We start from the raw sequence: 25,482 nt of genomic DNA, 5'->3' as shown, positions 1-25,482 counted from the left end.
TGGGCTACAGGACAATAGGCAAGCAGCTTGGTGAGAAGGCAACAACTGTTGGTGCAATTATTAGAAAATGGAAGAAGTTCAAGTTGACTGTCAATCTCCCTCAGTCTGGGGCTCCATGCAAGATCTCACCTAGTGGGGCATCAATGATCACGAGGAAGGTGAGGGATCAGCCCAGAACTATACGGCAGCACCTGGTCAATGACCTGAAGAGAGCTGGGACCACAGTCTCAAAGAAAACCATTAGTAACACACTACGCCATCATGGATTAAAATCCTGCAGCGCACACACGGTCCCCCTGCTCAAGCCAGCACATGTCCAGGCCCGTCTGAAGTTTGCCAATGACCATCTGGATGATCCAGAGGAGGAATGGGAGAAGGTCATGTGGTCTGACGAGACAAAAATAGAGCTTTTTGGTCTAAACTCCACTCGCCGTGTTTGGAGGAAGAAGGAGGATGAGTACAACCCCAAGAACACCATCCCAACCGTGAAGAATGGAGGTGGAAACATCATTCTTTGGGGATGCTTTTCTGCACAGGGGACAGGACGACTGTACCATATTGAGGGGAGGGTAAGAAGCATCTCAAGGTCCTGGAGTGGCCTAGCCAGTCTCCAGACCTGAACCCAATAGAAAACGTTTGGAGGGAGCTGAAAGCCCAGCGACAGCCCCGAAACCTGAAGGATCTGGAGGAGGTCTGTATGGAGGAGTGGGCCAAAATCCCTGCTGCAGTGTGTGCAAACCTGGTCAAGAACTACAGGAAACGTATGACCTCTGTAATTGCAAACAAAAGGTTTCTGTACCAAATATTAAGTTCTGGATTTTTGTTTTATATTCCGTCACTCACAGTTGAAGAATACCTATGATAAAAATTACAGACTTCTACATGCTTTGTAAGTGGGAAAACCTGCAAAATCGGCAGTGTATCAAATACTTGTTCTCCCCCATGTAGAATAAAATGATAGCCCAGGTAAGTCACAGGTAACACATATCAAATGGCCTCAGACCATTTTCACTTAAGGTATCTGCCAGTTTATGCACATTTTTGCTTGACCACGTTTATGATGATAATGGACCCCCCTCCAGTGAGTAATAAAGTTATTAAAATTTGGTCAGGGTGAAAAATGTTCCACCAAAACAAGTTCCGAGACTATTTAGCAGAGCCACCGTTGGGAGCATCCGGAGCTGCCAAGACGATTGTGATATTTTTTTAAAGAAATGCCAATAACCCAGTGTTTTTTCCTTCCTATCCCAGAATGCATCTGTGTGGTGTAGCCAGACCTTACTCCACAGCGCTGTGGAGATAGAGCTGGCAATGTGAGACTAGGGAGCACAGGGACCGAGTGGCCCGCTGCAGCCACTGGCTAGTTAGCTAACGTTATCTTCCAATAATGCCTGAGCTGGAATGACCTAAAAAACATTAAACTTGGCCCAATAACTGAAAATAATGTGCAAATGCTTCTTAAGAAATAGGACTCCAACCGGCCACATGGTGTCACTGTAATTGTAGCCCCCAAAATATCGTATTTGGGAAGGCCACGCCCCTCACACCGTAAGTCCGATTGATCTTTTTTTTTTTTTAAAAGTACAAGTTAAAACAAGCAAAGATATAGCAGACGTGTCCTTAAAGAGCTGAACATTTGATATTCTAATCTTTTCTCTAGCTCAAAGTATGTACAAAATAACATAATCCAATCCATTGGATCAATGCCAAAACTTACCATCACTGTCCTAGCCGACACGTTTCGGAACAGAGTCAAACTACAACAATGAAAACATAAAAGCAGCAGTTTACTTTAAAGCTATTTATTTACATTGTTTTTGTTCTCTACCTGTAAGAAAGTCACTGAAATACTAATAACTAACATGTTTAAATATACACATATATACACACACAGTAAAAGAATCACCTATTTGACCACAAAATAGACAGTGGAAGAGTCACAAGAGTGACAGAAAGTTAAGTTAATAGAAAAAGTAATCCCCCCCACACTTAAAAACCAGTTCACCATAATCAGAAAACAAAACATTCTCTTACTTATCCCTGGTGGTGTTTGGCCATGCAGATAGTTTTACCTACTGACTTCGAAGACGCAGAGTCTCTCATATACGTTTTCATGGGGACAAATGGGGATATACTGTATGTATGCTGATGACAGGGTCAAATTGGGCCTACAATTTGCCGTACAAGAACCAAAGCTTGTTCACTTTGTATGAGCAAAAACCAAGCACTGGCACTGTTCCATTAGTCTAGTAAAATGTGGCGACTGCCCGGAGCCTTTCGTGACAACTAATAATTAAGAAGTAAAAAAAAAAAAAAAATACAAAAGTAATTCACTGCCGAGTTTCAAGACACCAACACGGGGTGCTACAGCACTGTCAGCGGGGGACAGTGGACCAATACGACTATACAGTTTAAAATTGTATTCCGGTTTATTACAACTTCTAAATTTTCATACTTGTGTCCATCATTTTTCTACCAGTTTGCACTCACTACGTTAATAGGGGAGATGTGGGAGCATGAGGTCAAGAGAGCCCAGCAGTCCGACAGGTTGGAAACAAAGCAACATCCGCTTTCTTTAAAGCTCAAATTGGACGGGAGAATCTAGTAAACATTGCTAATAATTCCTAGACTGGGTAAACCCAGACTGGGGAAACGTGTACGTTTATCTATCCTGCTTCCGTTACAATTTTGGAAGGGACCAATCACAAACTGGCATATCCACCTGGCGCGCTATCGGCGGATTTAACACGATGACGATAGAGAAGAGACCAAGCGGCTTCTTGTTTACGTCCGACGTGGCGGCCACCGAAGCGCGGCAACCCGTTGATGCCGCCGTCGCTGCTACGTCACCCGGATCGTTGGGTCCGATTGGTTGAAGGACTATCCAGTGGCGTACAGAGTCATTTGAACCACGGCCCGTTGATCACGCCTCTCGTGCAGTAGAAAATACAGAGCAGACTCCCCAGACTAATGTTCAATCTTAGAAGATGGAGCTTGGTCTGGTGATAGCCAGACTAAATTATTCCTCATTCTACAGTAAACTACAGTAAGCACAGTGGGTCAAATCTTGAGTCGTACTTGAGTCGCAACTTTGCTGTTCGCCTTCTTTTTCCTCTTCCAAATAAGTTTGAATAATAAAAATAATAAATAAAAAACACGCTAAAATAAACCGGAATTATCATTTAACAGTGATGAACAGGCTTGGGCAGTTACCCGTTTAATGTCCTCGTAGAATACATTTTTACAGCACAGAGAAAGCGAGCACAGAATAGGATTTACTCACAACGTAAATATCCGTTCATCCGGTATACTGCCCCTCTGTAGGGATGGGCTAATAGACATGCTTTATCTTAATTATAGAAAGATATTTAAAAATCCCTGGAATTAAGTACTCAAATAATCCACTGAAGCAGCGTTCAAGTCAGTGGAAACCGAGCAGGTCTGTTCAAGGAAATCACAGATGTGAAATTCTAGATTGTGGTTTTCATCTTGGAAAGAGTTTGTCATATGTTCTCATATAAAATGTTGAGGGTGTATTTCAGCTTCCATTAAAAAAAAAAAAAAAAAAAAAAAAGATTTTTTAAATTCATATACAAATCTGTACAAGGTTCCTCATCTCTCCACCGCGGTCAGTGTTGCGTTCCCAGCAGTCCTTTGTCAGAACAGGTACTTTCGACACGAGTCTGACCCGCACCGACACTCCACTCGAATCCGCTTCTTCGGAGAGCTGGGGAGCCCCGCGAGACTGAAACTGGAGTCCATTTTGGTGCTTTCTGTGTCGACTGGGTCAACTGGAAGCAAAAACAGAAGTTGAGTTGGAGAGTGCTCCGTTGATATGTGGCAATGTTAGTCTCAAAAAGAAAACTAAAACTGCGCCGCGACATGGAAACATTTTAGATTTCCAGCCGAGGAAAGAGGTGAGCTGGAAGAGAAGAGGCAGTGTGTGCGGCAAGTGTAAACACCGGATGTTAAACCAAAGCGGTTATTGTAAGCTCAGTGCAGGCAAAACGCCATGGCTTAGAGGCGCATTACTCATTTTTCACCCGTCCTATTCTGGAGCGGCCGAGACAAGTGCGACACCTAGTGGTAAAACGCGGTATATCGGTCCGGTGTTATGCTTGACATCAAACTGGTTTGACATTTTTTTGAAAACCGGCCCAAGACAACAATTGTGTCTAGATGACATACATTTGTACAAAAATGAGTTGAAACCTTCCTTCTCCAGGATTTTAGAAAGAAAGGGGAGTTTGGAGACTGGTCTGTAATTATTGACGACTGAAGGATCTAGATTGTGGTTTTTCAAAGTGATTGGACCTCGGCATGTTTAACAGATTGGGGAACACGGCTGGTTTCCAGGGAGCTATTGAAGGGACTTGTACAATTTCATGTGACAAAAATGTATTGATTCATATTTGCAGAGCAGCCAATAGGATCAGGATCAGTCTCTCTCTCTCTCTCTCTCGTTTTTTTTCCCCCTCCTATCCCGGAATGTATGCGTGGTGTAGCCGGACTTCACTCCACAGCGCTGTGGAGATGACATGTGGACTTGAGACTAGTATCGGCTTGATATCCAATATCAGCATCAGCGCATCCCTATCAGCTTGGGGCATCTCTACCTTCAATTGCCATGTTGTTGGCGAGACCTGCTTGTTAACTGACCACAGTAAGAAGCGCTGGATATCATTACTAATTTACATGCGTGTCTAGCCACATGCCAACTCGTTGAGACTTCCGATTACACAGAGCTAGATTCTGAACTTCATCCCTCCGGCTGTCCGTCTGTTAAAGTTTGTTTAAGACCGGCTAGTGTCAAATCGAGACTACGTCCGCTTAATCAAAGACACTTACTTTGCATTTTGTAGTCAAAGGTGAGCTCTTCTCCTGCCCGAATAGCCCGTGTTGAAAATAGAGCGATTCTTGGGAGTCTCTCATCAATGTTGTCGATGAACACATTATATACCTGCAGGTTGGGGTTACACTGCAAAAAAAAAGAAACAACTTGTGTCAGGAGATTCTCAGACTGTGCTTTAAAATAGCAAAAAAAATCAAAAAGGAAACGGCATATTTCCAAAGAGTCTGCGCTAAGAAAGGGGGGCGCCATGCACACAACGCAAATACCACGGTCAACAAGTCACTGGATGTCTCCGGCTTCATTTTTTTAATATGGCGCTGCAGAGACACCTACGGATCCTTTTCAAGACAACCCGATACATTCCAAATACTCTCCAATATGATGTATCCACATATAATCACTCGATTAAAAACGCAGGAAAGTGGCAATGGTAAGTTCTGGCACTGACTTGACTTTTATGATCTTAATTATTGACTGTCTTAAAAACAACCTGAGAACACCCTAATGTTATGGCAGGCAATACGACAGCAGGAGGGGGGGAGAAGAAAAAAAAAGAGCTGCGAGATGCACACCGGCGTACACGGTGTGTCTGCCATTTATTCTCGACCGTGTGTAGACACTCACGCTGTGGTTGACAAAGTGGGAGATGTTGCCATGGTGAGCTGCATCCACTGTGTACACATCCTCCACATAGTCCAGGTCAAACAGGTATGTGGAGCCCTGGCGGTCGTACACATGACCCCTCCTCTCCGCTTCATCCGTCGTGATGATCTGGGGGAGACGAGACAGGACAATAGTGGAACCAGAGCCCGAACCAAGTTTTGACCGCAACCCCAAAAAAATAAACTCAAAATAGCCACTTCGGATATTTACCGGACGTATCAATAGCGGCGCACACAAGCTTAGCCACGAAACATTTGATCAATTCTATAAAAAAAGAGAGAGAGCGCGCATCAGCACTGCCCAAACATGGACGCTGAGTGACTAGAAAACAGAAACCCCTGTCCAGTCTCATAGGACCCCGGTGCTGGATGCTAACGACGCTAACAGTTAGAACAAAAGAAAGTTTGCCGATCCGTCCGGAGGTCCGGGACCAGACCACATTGCGACCCCCAGGTGTTGACACCCACGTCTGGCTGAAATCCAGTCGCCACAGAATTTTGACATGGTTTGTGGATGCGCGCGTGCGTGCGTTCTTGTTTAACTACATTCGTGGGGTCCAAAAACCGGGAATACAGTATACTTGTGGGGTCCCGACAGCTTTGTGGGGCCAAAATGCTGGACCCCCACAACTTCAAAGGGCTGTTTGAGGGTTAAGACTTGGTTTTAGGATTAGGGTTAGAATTAAGTGAGGGTAAGGCATTTAGTTGTGATGGTAAGGGGCTAGGGAATGCATTATGTCAATGACGGGTCCCCACAAAGATAGTGAGACGCTGTGTGTGCACGCGCGCGGTAGACAGAGTGACGGTGATTACCTTCAGAGCGAGTACCGACTCTAGAGTCATAGTGGGAGAAATAAAGTGTCTCCCCCATTCTTTCTAAAATTCGGCTGTTGTTCTTGCTTTTCTTCTGAGAGAAACTACGAGCAGCGGCTCCTGGACACTTGCAAATCACCAGACTATACGCCGTTTGGTAGATGAAGTAGGCTAGCACCGTATTTCAACATTTGTATGACCTCCTCAGTGCTGCGTGAGCGTGGCCTACCAATAGCGCAAGCCTGTACTGCAGTGACTGGAAACACAGTACTTAGCTCAAGCTAACTGGCAGCACGATGCCTTCATTCTCCGTGGATGAATAGCATTGATGATTCTCTGGGGGCGGGTCTTACACACATACTAAAGTGTGAGTGACACATTTTGGGCAAATCATTCGGAAGAAATCTTGAAAAAAAAACTGTCAGTAGATGCGGTGTCCGGATTGCCTAGAGGGCTAACGGTATACCAGATGGCTGGGAATTTCACAATTGGACAAAAGGCCTCTGTTCGGTTCAGACCCGTGGCCCTTTGCTGCATGTCATTCCCCCTCTCTCTCTCTCTCCCCTTTCATGTCTGCAGCTGGCCAGGTCTTACCTCTCCCACGTACTCCATGATGAATGTGTTCTTCTTGATATGCTGCAGTGTGCGGACACCCCACCCCCGGCCGTTCTCCGTCTTAAAGATGCACAGGTCGAACTGGATGCCCTTCTGCACCACTCGGTTAGGACAATCGAGGCTACAGCTGCATCGGGAGTTACACTCATAAATGGGCTGTCCTGGCCGGATCCGGACCTGCCCCCTGTCGTTGTAGGCCATGCGGTGCAGGGAGGCCCCAGGGCAGCAGCCACTTATCGGCTCCTCCAAACAGTTCTTGCACTCACAGCCCACAGCCATCTCGTCTAACACGATGCCCTGGCCTACTTTGTAGTTGTTGATGTAGGTGAAGTGTTTTGGAGGGCCCTCAAAGTCCACTTCGTTGAGGACAAAAATGCGACCTGGGTGGTTGCGCGTCTGGTTCAAGTGGGCCTCCCAGCGCTGCAAACTCTGACGGAGTTTGGCTTTTTGGACCAGGTATGAGGCAACTTCCTTATCCAGTCTTTTAGGGGTGCAGCGTCTCTTGTGGCGCCTCAGCTCCTGTTCCAGGTCCCGGTGGAACTGCTTCATCAGTTTGGGGCATTTGAGGTTCCTCTTGGGCTCCCAGGTGTTATCAGACTCTGGAAAGCCCCTCCACTTCACCAGGTACAACTCCTCCTCCTGAAACGCACAACAACTTCAGTGAGGGGCAAAGACTGGATTCTTTCTCATTTCTAATCTGTGCATTCTTTTCTATATCAACACGGACAACACACCGTTTGTTATTCCTATTATTAATTCCACTTGGACATCATTTCTGGGCTGTGCCAAATAGTTTGAAGCGTCATATTGAATGCTGCACATTTTTTTGCATGTCCGTTCTTTCTGTTCAAACTCTGTATTTCTGAACAGTTGCAGATAAAGATTAGGCTACACTAATATTATTGGTGTGAATGCATCTACTTAAAAAAAAAAAAAAAAAACGCCTTTAATTCTAGTCTCTTTTTTGGCAACTCACCTCCTTCCACATTTCTCAATGTAGAAACTTCATTCAATATCATAATATTCAGCTCGATCAGCACATGCCCACTTGTCCTTTTATAATTGATACCTTTCATACGTTCCAAAATATTCATGTTTTAGGGAGATTGTCCCCGTTCACATGCATTGACGGAATGTTGAACTAATTCATGCATTTTCAAATGCCATCTACTCATTCATACGTTCACGTAGAAACTCTGTACAGGGTTCCACGTCTGCCATACATTCTTTTTAAAGTGGACATATCATGCTCAGTTTCAGGTTCATAATTGTAATTTGAGGTTGTACCAGAATAGGTTTACATGGTTTCATTTTCAAAAGACACCATATTTTTGTTGTACTGCACATTGCTGCAGCTCCTCTTTTCACCCTGTGTTCAGGTCTCTGTTTTAGCTACAGAGTGAGACCTCGCAACTTCTGTATCTTTGTTGGCAGTCGCACATGCGCAGTAGCTAGTTAAGGACTACATGAGCTAGCAAGCGGTTTCTGCAACTTCGGCCTGTACAAGGCAGGATTAGCCAATACATTAGCCGGGAGACTTCTAAACGAGGGCGCACTTCCAACTTTGCGTGGAATACCTGCAGTATAGAGACATGCAAGTAGGTCTATACAATTTATTTTGTAGATTAGGGTGAATGTGGGTGTACTGTAGCAGTGTTTTGCCATTGAGAACGAGCTAGCATGCTAACGGTTAGCCCCCTAGGCCCCTCGTCTCGGCTAGTGACGTAGAAAGCCGTGCTGATTTTGACTTTATGTCTCATTCGAACGAGTTGATGAACCACTGAAACCACCTTATTTTAAGGTACAAAAGAATCATTGGCGTTGGATCGATCATTGTACGTTATTGAAATCGATCAATATCAATAAATAAGGTCTCTGTTGTATTACTGTGTTGCAAAGTGGCACACAACAGGTTGACGCTTCTGTGGACACAAGACCGTTTATAATACCGTCTATGCACGAGACTGACGGCCCAGGTTACAAATGAACGAAGACGAAACTAACGAGGGTCTAAGAGAAGAGACAGGCGAGCGAAAACAACAAAGTTTGGGATCATTTTAAGCTGCAAACATGCTGCTACATCATCTCTGTAGAAAACATCCAGTGTACTCATCCATTCCACGGAGCCAACCCGACACAAGGTAGCTAACTAATGTCTGCTGCTCTCGTCCACCGCGCTGTTTTACACAACTAGCCTACAGCATGCTACTCTGCAAATAGCCACGAGCTAAACCGAGAGCCGTCGGTTTGTAGTCTAACTGTTTATTAGTTTTTCTACTAATCTTTGGAAACTTAGCTGCTGCCGGACCTTTGACCAAATACCTCGATGTCGATACAGAGACGTACTGTTGACTATTGGTGCTTTCACAAAATGTTTACACCATGAGATTTTTGATAAATCATCATCAGTAACGCGAATATAATGACTAAGTGGGTAAAGGCAAACAATAGAACAATACATATACAACGGTCTGGTACAACATCACTTTACTGTAATGCAGCCTTTAAAACCAGGGAAAGACAAGACGATATCTAGCCTCATATCACGATATCGATATATTGCCCAGCTCTAACTAAAACTCCATAATGTCTAACTAAAACTACAAAATCATTTCCATTTTTTTTTTCACGGAAATACAAATGACAGTCAGGTCTGTCTTGTACATGAAAGACACTGTCAGGAATCCTGCGTCTTCTCATAGCACAACTTGTCAACACGGACTTTCATACCTAAACGCACATTTATACCACTGGTAGGGTTGGTACTTTTCGTTACTTTCACCGGTACCGACCGACTCGCGTCGGTACTACCAAGTATTGGTTCACGTAACATCAAAAAGCGGTCGCGGTGCCGTTGACGTTACACTTCCTCTGAGCAGGCACTGTGCCCTGGGGACTGACTGACAGGCTGAGGTTGTGAGGCAAGGCAACTTTATTAGGGGTTTTATTTTTGTTTAATTTCTGTCAGTATAAAATATACCTTGCCCTCTAACCTTTTAGAGTCCGAGAGGAAAGCTCTAGCAGAGTTGATGAATAACGAGTACGTTGCAGATAAGGGGCCATCGTGCTCCAGAACAGAACCTCATACATAACAGAAATTAAAACGACAATCAAGTGAAAGAGACGTGTATTAGAGCTGTCAACTTTCCTCTGTAATACCATTCGAATTCCATTGGATAGGTTTTTTTTTTTTTAATATTCAAATGATATTTGAATATGTAATGCTCAATCGCAATTCAGTTTTATTTATAGTATCAATGATAATGACACTTACTAAAAGAAGCGTTATGTCATAAACGCTTCGGACTCGTTTATAATGTTTATGGACACGTTCATGACAGCGTCATGTCACTCTTATGTGGATACCTTCGAGTAAAGTGGACTGGAGACTGCGTACAAAGCGATATACGTGTGTGATAACGTTTTAATAAAATCGGACCTAACAGGATGCGAGTGTTCCTGCGACTTCCTGTTCAGCCTGAAGGCTGCTGGAAAAACGGCTGGAAACTGTCCGACTTGACAGCGGCTTTTTGTCACCGGCCCCCGGCTGCTGACGCCCGCTCTTGTCCACAGGCAGGGCGCAGTTCATCGCCAACGAGCCTACTGATGTGCTAGTTGTGAATGATTTACTCCACCTTTGCAGTATGGTTGTATAATCAAATCCACCTGCGTGTGTGTGTGGAGTATTGGTTGTAATAGCCCGAGACGGCCGACGTGTGGCAATAAACTATCAAATTGGGAGTGCTGTCCTAGTAGCTTTTAATTACAAAGGATTTCAATTAAAAGGAATAACAGTGGCCTGGAGCTACAGTGTCCAGCACATATGTAAACGTATAGTGTACACAGGGTATGTAATGCAAAGTTAGTTCGGAACACTAGCAATGTAGCAGATGAACAGAGATGTTAGATGAAATAGTCATGTGTTATAATAATAAACCGATAGTTTACCTTGGTCTTCTTGTAGTCGCAGAGGAATTCCACATCATACTCATTGGGATTGGTCCTGTTCACCCCCAGCTGTTCACAGTGGAGTCCTTCTCTGCGACAGAGGGCTTCCAGCTCATCCCAGGACATCTTCCAAGGCACGCTGCAATCTGACACAGCAATTCCCTTTAACTCACGTAGTGGAAAATGCACTGAGGCTACACCAAACTCCACTTAAACGTCAGTCAATTTAAACTGGCACTGCTCATTGGTAGATGTGCTTATCCATACCACTGACTATTAACGTTCTGGATGCATGGGATAATTAATTCGGCATACATAACTCGGTGAAGAGCGTTTTATCTCAATGAAATATTGTTTTAATCTGAAAACCCCCGCTTTTTACCGCCAAACACGGCAGCCGCAGTTTAGATTGATACCGAGTCAAAAGCAGAACCTTTACTGAACTACTAGCTAAGTGGTGCAGTCGCTACATTAACAGTTGTTTAAATCGACTAACGTTAGAACACGTTTGGCTCTCTTATGTTCGACTTTACTTTGTCATATGTGACTCTTCCTAATGAACACAAAAGCAATAACGTTAACCTCGTGTTTTTAAAAGAAAGACGAAGAAACCGAAGCCGGAACCAGTCTTATGGATTCGAATCGTCGCACACATAACATAACCCATCACGGAAACATCAAATATTAGCCAAAAACACATTTAATTCCATTTAAACGTGGACGTGGCGCTGCATGGCGCGTGAAGCATATCGACAACAGTTTTAAACACTAAACCACGCAGGCTGCGCCTAAAATGCACAGCGCTAAACTAATTCCTGTATCTTTATGCTTTCTAAAATAGATATAGCATATTTCTAGGCCAAGTTAAAGTCAATCTGAATTCACAAGCGGAGAATTTCCCCACAAAAGGCTGCATTAAATTGCAAGAATCGTTCACGTTACTTCGGACAACTAACTTCCTCGTCACCATAATGTACAATCCCACTGCTCTCGTTCGTGTTATGTGAACTCGAGGACAGGCAAAGCGTGCATATTTAAAGGTTTTTAAAAGTTGTACGCTTAGTCTTGAGCAAATAACAAAAGTTATTAAACATATGACAAATAAAATCATACGTAGTCCTTATGAGTTACCTTTCAAAATTTCCGCCATGATTTCCACACAGCCGCCAAAATAGAAGAAGCTACATTGGTGGGGAGGATCCTGCTGCAGGGTAGACTGTAGCGGCTGCTGATTGGATGAGCGTCATCTATCTGCCCTCTCATTGGTTCAAATGTCGTCAGGAGGGTTTGACAAGAAGCGAATTTGCGTCCCGCCCTACTGTGCCTTACTCTGCCTCTGATTGGCTTACGCTGGCTAACCCTACCCAATCACACTACGCATGCCTAAAACTAACCAATCCAACCAACAAAGGCAACGGTACTACTAGCCAATAAGAAGCAGAGTAGGGCGGGTCAAGCCTTCGCCATCCTTTTTTTATGGAACAATAAAGAAACAGAAATAAAATACATGTACCATTTTATTTTTACGTGAACAATTTACAAACAGTAGCATGCAATGTTTCTTGGAGGATGTACATTTAATTAATAGGCTACACACGATAATATAATAGCTTGTGGGAGTCTAGAAGAAGAAGCAAAGACATTATGATCCAAACTTAAGGACCAAATTTAGAAGAACAATAAATTAGAAAAATCCATAGGGCCCCTACTTACGCTCACCTAAAGGATTATTAGGAACACCATACTAATACCGTGTTTAACCCCCTTTCGCCTTCAAAACTGCCTTAATTCTTCGTGGCATTGATTCAACAAGGTGCTGGAAGCATTCTTTAGAAATGTTGGCCGATATTGATAGGATAGCATCCCCCACACCATTACACCACCACCACCACCACCAGCCTGCCCAGTGGTAACAAGGCACGACGCATCCATGTTCTCATTCTGTTTACGCCAAATTCTGACTCTACCATCTGAATGTCTCAACAGAAATCGAGACTCATCAGACCAGACAACATTTTTCCCAGTCTTCAAATGTGCAATTTTGGTGAGCTCGTGCAAATTGTAGCATTTTCTTATTTTTAGTGGAGAGGAGTGGTACCCGGTGGGGTCTTCTGCTGTTGTAGCCCATCCGCCTCAATGTTGTGCGCGTTGTGGCTTCACAAATCCTTTGCTGCATTCCTCGGTAGTAACGAGTGGTTATTTGAGTCAAAGTTGATCTTCTATCAGCTTGAATCAGTCGGCCCATTCTCCTCTGACCTCTAGCATCAACAAGGCGTTTTTGAACCACAGGACTGCCGCATACTGGATGTAGATTTCCCTTTTCAGACCATTCTTTGTAAACCCTAGAAATGGTTGTGCGTGAAAATCCCAGTAACTGAGCGGATTGTGAAATACTAGCCAGACAAGCCCGTCTGGCACCAACAACCACGCCACGCTCAAAGTTGCTTAGATCATCTTTCTTTCCCATTCTCACATTCAGTTTGGAGCTCAGGAGATTGTCTAGACCAGGACGACACCCCTAAATACATTGAGGCAGCTGCCATGCGATTGGTTGATTAGATAATTGCATTAACGAGAATTTTAACAGGTGTTCCTAATAATCCTTTAGGTGAGTGTATTTGTTTGCAGTCCTGCTGGACTCCATCTTTCTCAATGAATAGAAAAAACAACTTAAAGTCATTTATAAACCAGTTAAAGGATGGTTTACTATGTCTCCACTTGCTACAGTGAAAATGATATTTACCCAGATGTAAAATATGTATACTGTCAGAAACAGATGTATTTAAACTATCCATAAAAAAAAGAGAATGTGAGAGATATCAAAAGTTGGAATGCCATTATCTTCAGTAATAACCAATTTCCTATATCGCACCAAAATCTTTTGGGACAAATGAAATAAAAAAATGCATGTTCTAAGGTTTCCGAATTTAAAGTTTTTATTAAGAAATGCAGCTGTCGGATTTGATTTCAAATGAGTTTCTGTAACTTTTAGTGAAATGGATTTAGTTAATATGATTGTTCTCATCCATTGTAGTAAGTGGAGATATTCTAAGCCTTCTATTGTTTGGTTTATGAACAATTTTAAATAGTTTTTTTTTTCCTCACTGAAAAAAGTAGTCTAGTAAAATTGCAAGAAAGATGTATGCTGATCCTAAATGTTGATTTCTTGTCTCTAGCCTTTTTGCCTTTGACTCGTAATGTTATTATTTTTCTGTCATGTATAAACTGACATTTGTATTGAACCTATTCATGTATGTCTTCTTTCCCCTACAAGAGTTTTGTATCTCTTGCAGACATAATGCTGCATAGTTTTGTGATGTATCCACATTCCACTGTAACACAAGTTACAGAAATATAGTTAGCCTCAAACTGACACATATGTCATGACAAATGAAGCTCAGTGCAAGTTCATCCAGGAAGACTTCTATGCTTCACATTCCTCGCTCTCCAAACCAAATCAGCCGCACGGTCATCAGCCGACTGGTACAAGCATTTTGTGAGAGAAAAAAAGGGGTGAATCTCAATCAAACTGCAACAGGAAATCCGGCAAATGTTTATTACTCACGAAAGTCTCCTATATAACGTATAAAATGTCCTAAGAAATCCAAGTGGTGGAAAGTATTGAAATATACTGAAATCGGCGATGCCAGTTTCCCATTGGCGCCCATGTTAAAGCGTAACTCTCGCCAAAATGCAACCTAGGGTCTTTTTGTCAATGTACCCGAGTCAAATTTTCGTTTTTTTAAATGGGAGTGCTAGGGGCGCTTTTATGCTAGCCTCAAAATAGCTATTTTTAAAACACTAAGAAGGCTCGACACAACATGAAACTTTGCTCCAAGTATCACCAGGGGCTCTACACCTTAACTACACCGGTGACCAACAGATATACTAAATCTGTGGCTACTTGTTTTGATATCGACTCGTTTTGACTGCCGGGGTGGTAGCGGCCAGAAACAACAAGAGCTACGGTGAGTTGTTCAAAACCTCTCTTTTTAATAAACTCTGTGTACACAAACAATGTTGTCAACGCTTTCGTTAAGGTGTAGAGCCCCTGGTGATACTTGGAGCAAAGTTTCATGTTGTGTCGAGCCTTCTTAGTGTTTTAAAAATAGCTATTTTGAGGCTAGCATAAAAGCGCCCCTAGCACTCCCATTCAAAAGGCCATTTGACCGGAAAACGAGAATACGGTCAATCTTAAAAGTGACGCTTCCGTCCTAAATATGCTTTTAAACGAAAGTTCGACTCAGGTACGTTCACAAAAAGACCCTAGGTTGCATTTTGGCGAGAGTTATGCTTTAAGGGAGACATTACAGGTGAATAGGGAAATATTTGAACTAACAAAAATCACCATGAAACGTCCTCCCGTTGATTACTTACACTTTTCTTCATTTTAATGATGCAAATGAGGCATTGTCTAATTAAATATGTGCTCATTTGCATAAATAATGGTGTTTCAATATTTTCAACTTGGACCCTATTTTCCCCATGCATTGGTGTCTAAGTGACAAATGTGAACCAAAATCTTTGAAATCTTTTGAAATCTGTAGTCCAGTATTGAGTGAGAACGCTGTAATCAGCAGCTGTGAACCGGGCTGTAATGGAAAATGCACACCAGTCAGTCAGCGTCCACTAAAAGTTCTGTTTTTGCCGCTGACAGACTCCGATTATTATTCTGAAGTGTCTGGACTCGAGTACTACAGCCCTGCTACATAATAAAATAATAATAACTAGAACTCTACTCCAGTCTGCTGTGTGTTAATAAAGACGGCAGAGTAAAGTGTGTATACCAGAGGAGGCCAGTGTTGTACTCAAGACCACCTAAACCGAGACCGAGTCATCACCAGGACCAGAGTGTATCGAGACTGAGTCATCACCAGGACCAGACCAAACGACTGAAACATACAGTATATACTGTACGCAACTAGCTAATATGTATAGCTAATATTTGAAGAGTTTTGGCACAGAGACAGATTGATAACTTTTGCTAGCTAGCTCCGTGGTCCCAGCTGTGTCAGTTAGCGTGACATTGCAGAATTTACACAATGCTGTGTGTTTTCTTTTAGATGTTTTAAGGTTTGTTGGGGGGGGGGTACAGGGGTTAACAGTAACACACGATACACACGATACACAAGAAGTGATATCCCTGCAGTTGTGGTCTTGAAATAAAATCCTGAGTCCTCTTCATCCGAGACCGAGACAAGACCGAGTACAAATGTTTGTAAAAAGTCCATTATTAAAAAAGCTTCAACAACAACAGCTGCAGGGCAATGGGAGGATGGGCTCCTTCCTCCTCAATATAAGAAGAGGGAATAAAAAGAGGGAAATAAATGAATGTGACATGAAATAAAAGTCCCCTTAAATAAGTAAAAGTAAAACCAATTTATTTATGTATTTATTGAACTATATTTACTCATTTATATACATTATTTCTTTTACATTTATTTATATATTTATTGCCTCATTTATTTATTTCAGGGTGTATTTCAAAAGGCATATTTACTTATTTATGTATTTATTCATTTATTCAACATTGAATAAAACGGCATACAATACTAGCCTACTTTTAAACACATCACTAAAATCTTTAGTTAGGCCTTTTTTTCAGATTTAAGTTTCCCTTTTTTTAATCGCGCAAGCTGTAGCTAGCTACTTGCGTGAACGTAACAAGTTAGCTTGTTGTAGCAGCCCTGAAGGACTGTAAGCTAATGGCGCATAAAGCACGGCATAAAGCATAGCAAGATAAAGAGATCCTCATGAGTGGTTAATATTAAAGATGTCTCTGAATTAGTCATCAAATCAATTTTTGCACTTTTAGCTTTTTAATATCTTCAAATAAGTGATCTAGGGCCAGCACTTCCTCTGGGTGAAATTACTATTGATGGCCAAATGAAGCCAGACCCACGTCAAGATGTTGGGTCTGGGAACTCACCATTGGCAGGGCTCAATCCGAGGGGCGGGATAAACGGTTGTCTTTCAAATTTCCACTGCACGCAATAGGATAGCGCTACGATCAACCAGAGCAACGAAGAAGGTAGCGGAGCTAGTTGATAGATTGGACTTTTGCCGTATCCGGTCGGCAAAACTCCGAACACATCTTCCTTTTTTAAGAATGACTTCTGTGCCATTCTTTGTTCTTTTCTCAAAGAAAAGCTTAACTCCAAGTCTTCCAGAGTCGCGGCCAAAGCCGATTCCAAAGAGCCGCTGTTAGCCAGCAGCAGCAGAAGCCATAAGCCCGCCCACCGACTCTATACCGATTGGCCCAGCCAGAGTTTGGTTTTTCCAGGTCGCAAGCCAACCGAGAGTTGCTAGACTGACACTGGCTGTAAATAACATTTGCTAGGGTGCGTCTGGATTTCTAGGCTAGCTTTGTGAAGCATTTTCTTTATTTTCTGAGGCCCCTAGATGGCGCTCTCGGTTTAAAGAAAAAGGCTCAACTCAACGCAGTGTGCTTTCAACCCTTTCTTGAACAGAGAGCGCCATCTAGTGGGCTCAGAAAATAAAGAAAATGCTTCACAAAGCTTCATTTGGCCATCAAAGTACAAAATGTACCCATCATTTCTCTCATAGTATAGCTAAATAATAGCATTAAATCACCTGCTAAAAGGCACCAGAATATAGCAAATGACATCTACTCTGTTCAAAGTTTTCTGGGAGAGGACCCCCCCACATTATATTGTCCTACCCACTTTGTGAAGGCTTCCTATGCCCATGAGAGTCAGAGAGGCACAAACACCAGTGTTATCTTGCAGCTGCTCAGGCTCAATCAACCTTGGAGACACTCCGGTGAAGTATGCATGAGCCCAAGACAGGTTATGATGAAGTGTAGCCAAACTGGACATGTTGGGTTTAACCCGTGACCTAAATGTGACCGAGGTCTCTGCCCCATAGCTTGTCAAACCACAGTGACATCCTTAGAGTCCTGAAAGTTAATATCAGCCCTCACAGTAATGTGGCTCAGATCTACACCAGGGTCCTCTGCAGATCTGGGCTCCACTGGTTCTGTCCTGGCTGGCTGCTGACCTCTGGCCTGAGGGAACGCGAAACCATCTAGGGGCGCATGCTCAATCCTGCACAGGCTGTCCTCGCTGTCACTGCTGTAGCCGGGATTGGAGGCAGTGATGAGGCCGCGGCGGAGCTGGCCGGGTCTGTGATGCGTCATCTGAACATCGTCTGTTTGAACGGCCTTTTCCATCTGCCAGACACTGACGGGGCCCTCCACATCCTCCGGCACACTTGGCTCCACCTTACGGAAAGTGTGGCGGGCATATAGGCCGATGCAGAACATCTCCACAATCACACAGTAGTGGTAGATCACTGAGGTTTGGACAGAGACCACAAGACACAGGGTTAAAGGGCATCAATAGCCAATTTCTACATTAATGACATTACAGTTAACTAAAGGAACACTTGGAGAGAGCATGCCCTATCTCGCTCGTTTAAAGTTCCAACTTGAAGGGGCATTCACATTCATGTTTTTCACAGTCTTCCGATTATTCCAACACCACATGAATCTTGCAATGTTAACAAAAGTAAATAATAATTTGTGTATCCTCCCCGTGATTTGGATCCGCTCCAAAGTTTAATGGGCTCTTCTTCTGCCCACGCTACACCCTTCCACCAAGTTTCATGAAAATCGGGCCAGTAGTTTATGCCACACTATACAAATCACAAAACATACAGTAACTTTGACTTGTATAAAAGGTTCCCTCTTTAGCATTTAGCTTAGCGCAGCACCATGAAACCACAAACAACACCGGCATAGCCGCGTCATCCTCACTAGCTCCGCCCTTTTGTCCAAATATGGTCACTCTAGCTCCAAAATACCAAAAAACTGCAGTCACTGATGCCACGTCCATTATTTATTAGTTTTTATAAATAAATTGAAGAAAATAGATTGCATTTCACAGTAATTGTATTTTATGTATTGGTTGATTTAAGTTACATTTGCATTCAGATTGCTATGAATTTGCAATTATTGGTCTCACCAGTAAAGTCTGTACCCAAAGCACACCCTCCATGAACTCTGCAGACTTGAGGAACTGGGTAGGGCCCTTTTGGCTCTGGGCTTTACTGGAAGACATTCATCATCTGCCTGTCTAAGTGCAGGGAAGCCTAGATATATAGATTCAAGGTTCTCTGCCCTTCTGACTGAAGAACTGAACGTCAGAGTAAATAAGAAACAAGCTCCTGTTCTTTATTTCAGAGGGGCTGCCGTCAATATGATGCTGTCTGGTGAGTTTTGGATCACTCGAACATTTCCTGGCATTCCAATTGCTTTGCAACTGTGTTAGACACTCCACTCAAGGTCCACTTACTAGCTTTTCAAGGTTCATAATCACATCCCATGGTCTTTTATAAGTGGACGGAAGCTGGCCATACGATAACAGGTGTTTGTGTATGTGCGGAGATGGTGGATTTCTTTGACATCAGATGGAAATGCCTCTGTTATCATTCGTCAGCCGTCCACTGACTCCTGGTGGCTGGAGTCCACCTTGACACATACTGATCCCAAGAGCAAGAATGAACCTCTCCGCTTGCAGTTGACCAAACGTGCTCGGATGTGACATGTCTACGCATTTCAAGTCCTCTGTTGTGTGCAAACTGGCATGTAAGGCCAATCGAACATCCGGGAAAGCAACTACGCTGGTAACACAGGACCTGCTAGTTGTTCTCCTAAACTGCAAAGGGAATGGTGAAGATGATTTGAGACAGAGATTGGAAGAGGCCAGATCGTGATGGGACTTACACTGTGACCTGGTCAGCACAGAGAAGGGCGGCGTGCAGGGGATAACCTCCAGAGCACCCATGGTCTCTAAGATGCCACTCTGCAGGCCACACAGCACCAACACCATGATGACGCAGATGAACTTGGCTCTCAGTCCGTAGCCATGCAACGCACTCTTAGTGGCTTTGTAAAAGAGCAGGTGGCCGTAGAAGGACACAAAGGTTGACAAACCTATAATAGCGTTCACGTACAGGTTGGGGTTGACAGAATCCACCTGGAGAACAAGAACTGAGGCCATTAGTCCTGTTTATGGAATGCTGTTGGTCAGTTTCCATCTGAACAAAGCCTAATAAAATCTAGTCAAAGACTATAGGTCAAAAAGCAATGTTGGGGTTTATAAAGTGACACCATATGTACACATGGCTTTTAACAAGTTACCGTCACGATTTCAATGCAAACATTTGCTGACTCATAGTATTTTGACAGTGCTTTAAAATACTACTTTAAATCAAATGGTGATGAGGTAAAGCACTGAAAAACCATATACTGTCAACTAGCTATCTGTGATTAAAAGAAAAGCTTACAGTATATTAAAGCAGCACAGACTACAGCTTGACCACCTAGTGCATGCTGGGAGAATAAGCACAGATCAAGGTTTAAATCGAGGACTCACATCACCGTAGTCATACTGTTCATCTGTCCACAGGACCAGTGTGACGAAGAACAGGATGCTGCGGATGACAGAGAGCTGCAGCACAGCAGCCAGCATCCAGCCACGACTGCTGCACACAACACAACACAAGATAACACAACACAACAACACAACACAGCACAACACAGAACAACACAACCCAACAAAACCCAACACAACACAGCACAACACAGAACAACACAACACAGCACAACACAACACAGCACAGCACAACACAACACAGAACAACACAACACAGAACAACACAACACAGCACAGAACAACACAACACAGCCCAACACAGAACAACACAGAACAACACAACACAACACAACCCAACACAGAACAACACAGAACAACACAACACAACACAACCCAACACAGAACAACACAACACAACACAGCACAACACAGAACAACACAACATAACACAACACAACACAGCAGGTGTTGGTCAGTGTTTCTGTGTGTGTGTGTGTGTGTGTGTGTGTGTGTGTGTGTATGTGTGCGTGTGTGTGTGTGTGTGTGTGTGTGTGTGTGTGTGTGTGTGTGTGTGTGTGTGTGTGTGTGTGTGTGTGTGTGTACCGGGTGATGGTCACCATTGGCAGACAGCAGCAGCAGCAGCAGGGGAAAGGGTCTGGAGATACGTGCTGTCCTGACAGAGCAGCCAGCATACGAGCTTTCCCTCCAAAGAAGTCTGTGATCAGTCCCATGAACTTTAGCAAGGTGATGGAGTGATACCTGCACACACATGTACAACACATGGGGATTACACTCTTAAATTGCTGTTGTTTTAATGACTTAATTGTCTTGTATGTCCTAAGGGGCTTACTGTATGTGAGAGGGGTTCTTGCTGTTTTTGTTTTGTGTGTTGAAATGGCAATACATACAATCTTGCAGTTGAATCTGTGAATCTCAAGACTTGTTAACTCACAGCGAGGCGATGAAATTACACAGCGAGGAAGAGCGCGGCACATACAGCGCTATAAGGGAGGTCAGGGCAAATACCTTAAAGTTAAAAAGAACATTCAAATGTTAGTATATCAATATAAGATTCTTCACATTTGAAGTGGTTATTGATTTCTTTCTGCAGCTGTCAGAGGAGGAGATGTGCGTGGGAACGACGAGTCTACAGTTACCGGGTACATTCCCAATATCCACAGGTAGAGGCGTCTCCGTCTGGATGAGGGGATGTGGCGCAGGAAGAAGCCCACCTCCTCCAGGAACACGGCCAGTAAGATGGCAGCCAGGCCGGCCGGGATCAGGAAGAGCCACAGATCATCTTTAAGGGCTGAGAAAAGACACACTTTCACCTACTGCCTGATAATCACAATACATTTCCATTTTGTTTCACTTAAAGCGTAACTCTCGCCAAAATGCAACCTAGGGTCTTTTTGTGAATGTACCCGAGTCAAGCTTTCCTTTAAAAGCATATTTAGGACGGAAGCGCCACTTTTAAGATTGACCGTATTCTCGTTTTCCGGTCAAATGGCCTTTTGAATGGGAGTGCTAGGGGCACTTTTATGCTAGCTTCAAAATAGCTATTTTTAAAACACTAAGAAGGCTCGACACAACATGAAACTTTGCTCCAAGTATCACCAGGGGCTCTACACCTTACGAAAGCGTTGACAACATTGTTTGTGTACCCAGAGTTTACTAAAAAGAAAGGTTTTGAACAACTCACCGTAGCTCTACGCATGATCTACACCGGTGACCAACGGATATACTAAATCTGTGGCTACATGTTTTGATATCGACTTGTTTTGACTGCCGAAGTGGTAGCGGCTGGAAACAACAAGAGCTACGGTGAGTTGTTCAAAACCTTTCTTTTTAGTAAACTCTGGGTACACAAACATTGTCGTCAACGCTTTCGTTAAGGTGTAGAGCCCCTGGTGATACTTGGAGCAAAGTTTCATGTTGTGTCGAGCCTTCTTAGTGTTTTAAAAATAGCTATTTTGAAGCTAGCATAAAAGCGCCCCTAGCACTCCCATTCAAAAGGCCATTTGACCGAAAAACGAGAATACGGTCAATCTTAAAAGTGGTGCTTCCGTCCTAAATATGCTTTTAAATGAAAGTTTGACTCGGGTACATTCGCACAAAGACCCTAAGTTGCATTTTGGTGAGAGTTACGCTTTAAACATTTCTATAAAATCCTATAAAACTGAATTAAAGACCCAAAATTCAATGAAAGTAGTCATTCATTTTACTTGCGGATAGCGTTGAATGGAACCATCCATGTTATTTTGGGGCAATTTGGTTGATGCAAACCCAAATTTCCTGATATGGAAACTTTAATAAGGGGTCAAATTTGACCCGAGGAGAACAGGAGGGTTAACTCATTCAGTCTGATATTGTTTTCATGTTAACCCACTTCTTTTCGGCAGGATGGGTCATACTACTGTTTGGTTCTGGTCAAGCTTAACATATGCCATCCCGGTACGTCTATAAGTCAATTTCAAACTTGTACAGCTGTGTTGATCTCATCCGCACTGACGGAATGTCCCATGTGTCTATACTCAGCCTTCCCGTCACCTTTTGGGGTTTATCTGTAATAATATGATATTGTAAGGTTGGGGCAGGACTTTAAGGCAGTGACACACCAACCTCGATAATCGGCCGTTGGACAGTCTGGCGAGGTCAGTGACTCAAGTCTGTTCAGTGTGTTCCGTGCCGTCGTCCGTCCGAGGTGCTGTCGGCCTTCATTTTGGCTGACCTGACATGTCGCGTCGGAGGGCAGTGATTGGTGGAGTGCTAACCCCGGAAATGACGAGCGGGATTAGCGTGACTAACGCCTCTCAAAATCTGACGAAAATCTTTTAAACTGACCTTTGTCGATCTGAAATGAAGAAGGATTCAGCAACTGCACGGCCTATTTCTCGCTTAAAATGTTTTCAGAAACACGTTTTGGTGAACTATTTTAGTACAATATGAGATCGTATTCTGAACAAGGCCGCCATGACAGTCTGGCTTTGAATTTCCGGAGAAACCAGACCCACGTGACGCGTTCGTCCAATCGGCTGCCGTCGGCAGTCGGCATCGCTTCGGTGTGTTCCGAGGTATGTTTTTTTGGCCAACTTGGGGAGGCAGTCAGTCCGACTGCCTTTTCTGCCGAAGGTTGGACGTCCGGTTGGTGTGTCACCGGCTTTAGAAGCATTATGCTTCCGTCCGCTCCTTCCCAACTCATCTTTTTTTGTTCTTTGATGGAATCGGATTGATTTGTGTAGTATTGTGATTTATCCTTTGTGTTTTTATCTGATTTAACTTTTCTTTTTGTCTTTTTACAGTATGTTGATTGTTCAAGTTTGATCTTTTTAGTCATTATTTCAGGAGGCATTATTACACCTGATGGAATATCTTTCCCATGGCATTCCATTTCCCTTTGAACACAATTCCAATGTGATGTTATCATTTAGCATGGCCAAAAATACAGCAGATGGGTGAACCTTTCTCCATATTCCCTCCTGAGAACACTGAGATGCAGGGGTGTAGTCTACGTGATACCCAGGTATACGCAGTATACCTGCTAAGAAAGCTCCAGGATTTCTATATACCCACTCAAAAATGCCCAGTGACACGCAACAACATACTGTCCATTATATTTTTGATACATAATTGTCATCTGTGTTTTTCTTCTTTCACGTAGGCTAAATAAAGGTATTTCCACCGTAAATTGGTGCACAAAAGTGTATCCGAATGCAGGAAATGAAGTCGTTGATGCTCAAAACTTCCTTGGGGGAGGACACCCAGACCTCCCCACTATGAGATGGCCCCCTCCCCCAAAAGGCAGATTCTTGCCAATATACAGTACAGCATACCCACTACAATACATTAGACTACACCACTACTGAGATGATGCTGATGCTAGTTAAATACAGCGTCTGTATTTGTCCTCCACAGTTGTACTGTATGTGTCCCACTGTGAAAACACACACACACATCTCCCACTCTGGGTTTGATGGAACTTGAAGAAGAGGATGTACATTATCACATTTTAGGGAGCCTATGGCATATACAGTATATCTCAGTGGCAGATACCAGAAAAGTAATTTGTTCTAAATTATATTAAAACATTTATAATTGGACAAAAATAAATCTAGGGACATTTAGAATAGATAAAAATGTGCGATTAATTGCGAGTTAACTACGACATTAATGCGATTAATCGCGATTAAATATTTTTATCGTTTGACAGCACTACAAACTATATAACATTACATATACACAACATCATCAACTTCAAAACTGGGATTGGCCCTGGTCACACGGTCATGACGGTTTTGTCAACACCCATCTGCTTCCAAAACTGCTGAACGCAAATGCAAGTAGAGCTGAAATTGAGATTACTCGTGATTATTGAGCATTAATGCCGTCGCTCCATTCAACGTTCAACTATGGCTTCCGTAGAGGCCTTACCACTGAAGATCTGTGACGACAGAGGGATCTCAGGCCCAATCCAGCTACAGTTGGTTCCTCTCCCCATTCTCTCTCTCTCTCTAATGTTCGGCTCCTCTCGGTCTCTGTCCACCTGTCACATAACAAACACCGACAGGCCAACGTAGAACAAACGGCTACAAACTCCTGCTTCTGATCCACGGCCAGCTAAAGCACACCACGGCAGCAAACTAAGCTGGAGAGTCTCCCGGATCAGGGATGGGAGCCTGGTGTCGGGAAGGGTCGGTTTCCGTGTCTACCTGAACGTTTCCTGTCTGACTGGAGACATTAATGATTGACTAGAGACAGGTGAGTGGACAGGTGGGGGGGTCCAAGTCCATTAAGTGAGAGGCTACAAGCAGTGGTGCAGTCTAATGTATTGTAGTGAGTATACTCTACTGTATATGTATGGGCTTATATATATGGGGCCAGAATGGGCCTTAGGGTGTGGGTCTGGGTGTCCTCCCCCAGGGAAATTGTGAGCATCACAGACTTCATTTCCTGCATTCTGACACATTTGTGTGCACCAATTTACGGCGGATATACCTTTATTTAGCCTATGCGAAGAAATAAAATACAAATAACTCAAAATATATCAAAATTATGATGAAAAAGTATGTCGTTACGTGCCATTGCACATTTTTAAGTGGGTATATGGAAATCCTAGAGCTTTCTTAGTGGGTATACTGCGTATACCTGCGCATCACGTAGACTACACCACTGGCTACAAGTTCTATGATATAAG

The 25,482-nt window shown here is 43.4% G+C and overlaps 2 protein-coding genes across 4 annotated transcripts; both read right to left on the bottom strand.

Moving 5' to 3' along the window:
• Positions 1 to 1,786: 1,786 nt before the first annotated feature.
• On the bottom strand, positions 1,787 to 12,090 carry LOC144521373 (histone-lysine N-methyltransferase SUV39H1-like). Of its 3 annotated transcripts, XM_078255925.1 has the most exons (6): positions 12,022 to 12,090; positions 10,891 to 11,036; positions 6,922 to 7,581; positions 5,477 to 5,623; positions 4,849 to 4,978; positions 1,787 to 3,791 (listed from the first exon to the last, which is right to left on the bottom strand). In XM_078255925.1, exons 1-6 carry the CDS (start codon positions 12,038 to 12,040, stop codon positions 3,658 to 3,660), a joined length of 1,236 nt encoding a protein of 411 aa, XP_078112051.1. In that variant the 5' UTR covers positions 12,041 to 12,090; the 3' UTR covers positions 1,787 to 3,657. The 3 variants fall into 3 exon arrangements, with proteins under 3 accessions (XP_078112051.1, XP_078112052.1, XP_078112053.1); XM_078255926.1 differs by lacking the exon at positions 4,849 to 4,978; XM_078255927.1 differs by lacking the exon at positions 5,477 to 5,623.
• A 5,663-nt stretch (positions 12,091 to 17,753) lies between these two features.
• On the bottom strand, positions 17,754 to 24,786 carry LOC144521375 (organic solute transporter subunit alpha). The gene is made up of 7 exons (XM_078255930.1): positions 24,720 to 24,786; positions 21,446 to 21,597; positions 21,241 to 21,314; positions 20,892 to 21,047; positions 20,289 to 20,397; positions 19,637 to 19,889; positions 17,754 to 18,204 (listed from the first exon to the last, which is right to left on the bottom strand). The coding sequence occupies exons 1-7, from the start codon at positions 24,784 to 24,786 to the stop codon at positions 17,783 to 17,785; spliced, it is 1,233 nt and encodes a 410-aa protein (XP_078112056.1). The 3' UTR covers positions 17,754 to 17,782.
• Between the last annotated feature and the right edge of the window lie 696 nt (positions 24,787 to 25,482).

This window comes from Sander vitreus, chromosome 7, assembly GCF_031162955.1.
Source record: "Sander vitreus isolate 19-12246 chromosome 7, sanVit1, whole genome shotgun sequence".
NCBI lineage: Eukaryota > Metazoa > Chordata > Actinopteri > Perciformes > Percidae > Sander > Sander vitreus.
The sequence above is the reverse complement of the archived record's forward strand: the minus strand, read 5'-3'. Positions and strand labels throughout refer to the sequence as shown.

Coding starts and splice junctions, on each gene's coding strand:
- LOC144521373 (XM_078255925.1), bottom strand. Junction 7,582..10,890: donor GCGACTACAAGAAGACCAAG/GTAAACTATCGG, acceptor TGTGCGTTTCAG/GAGGAGGAGTTGTACCTGGT. Junction 4,979..5,476: donor CCCACTTTGTCAACCACAGC/GTGAGTGTCTAC, acceptor TTTTTTTTGCAG/TGTAACCCCAACCTGCAGGT.
- LOC144521375 (XM_078255930.1), bottom strand. CDS start 24,786: ATGGGGAGAGGAACCAACTGTAGCTGGATTGGGCCTGAGATCCCTCTG. Junction 21,598..24,719: donor GTCGTCACAGATCTTCAGTG/GTAAGGCCTCTA, acceptor GTCTTTTCTCAG/CCCTTAAAGATGATCTGTGG. Junction 19,890..20,288: donor AACAGTATGACTACGGTGAT/GTGAGTCCTCGA, acceptor CTTGTTCTCCAG/GTGGATTCTGTCAACCCCAA.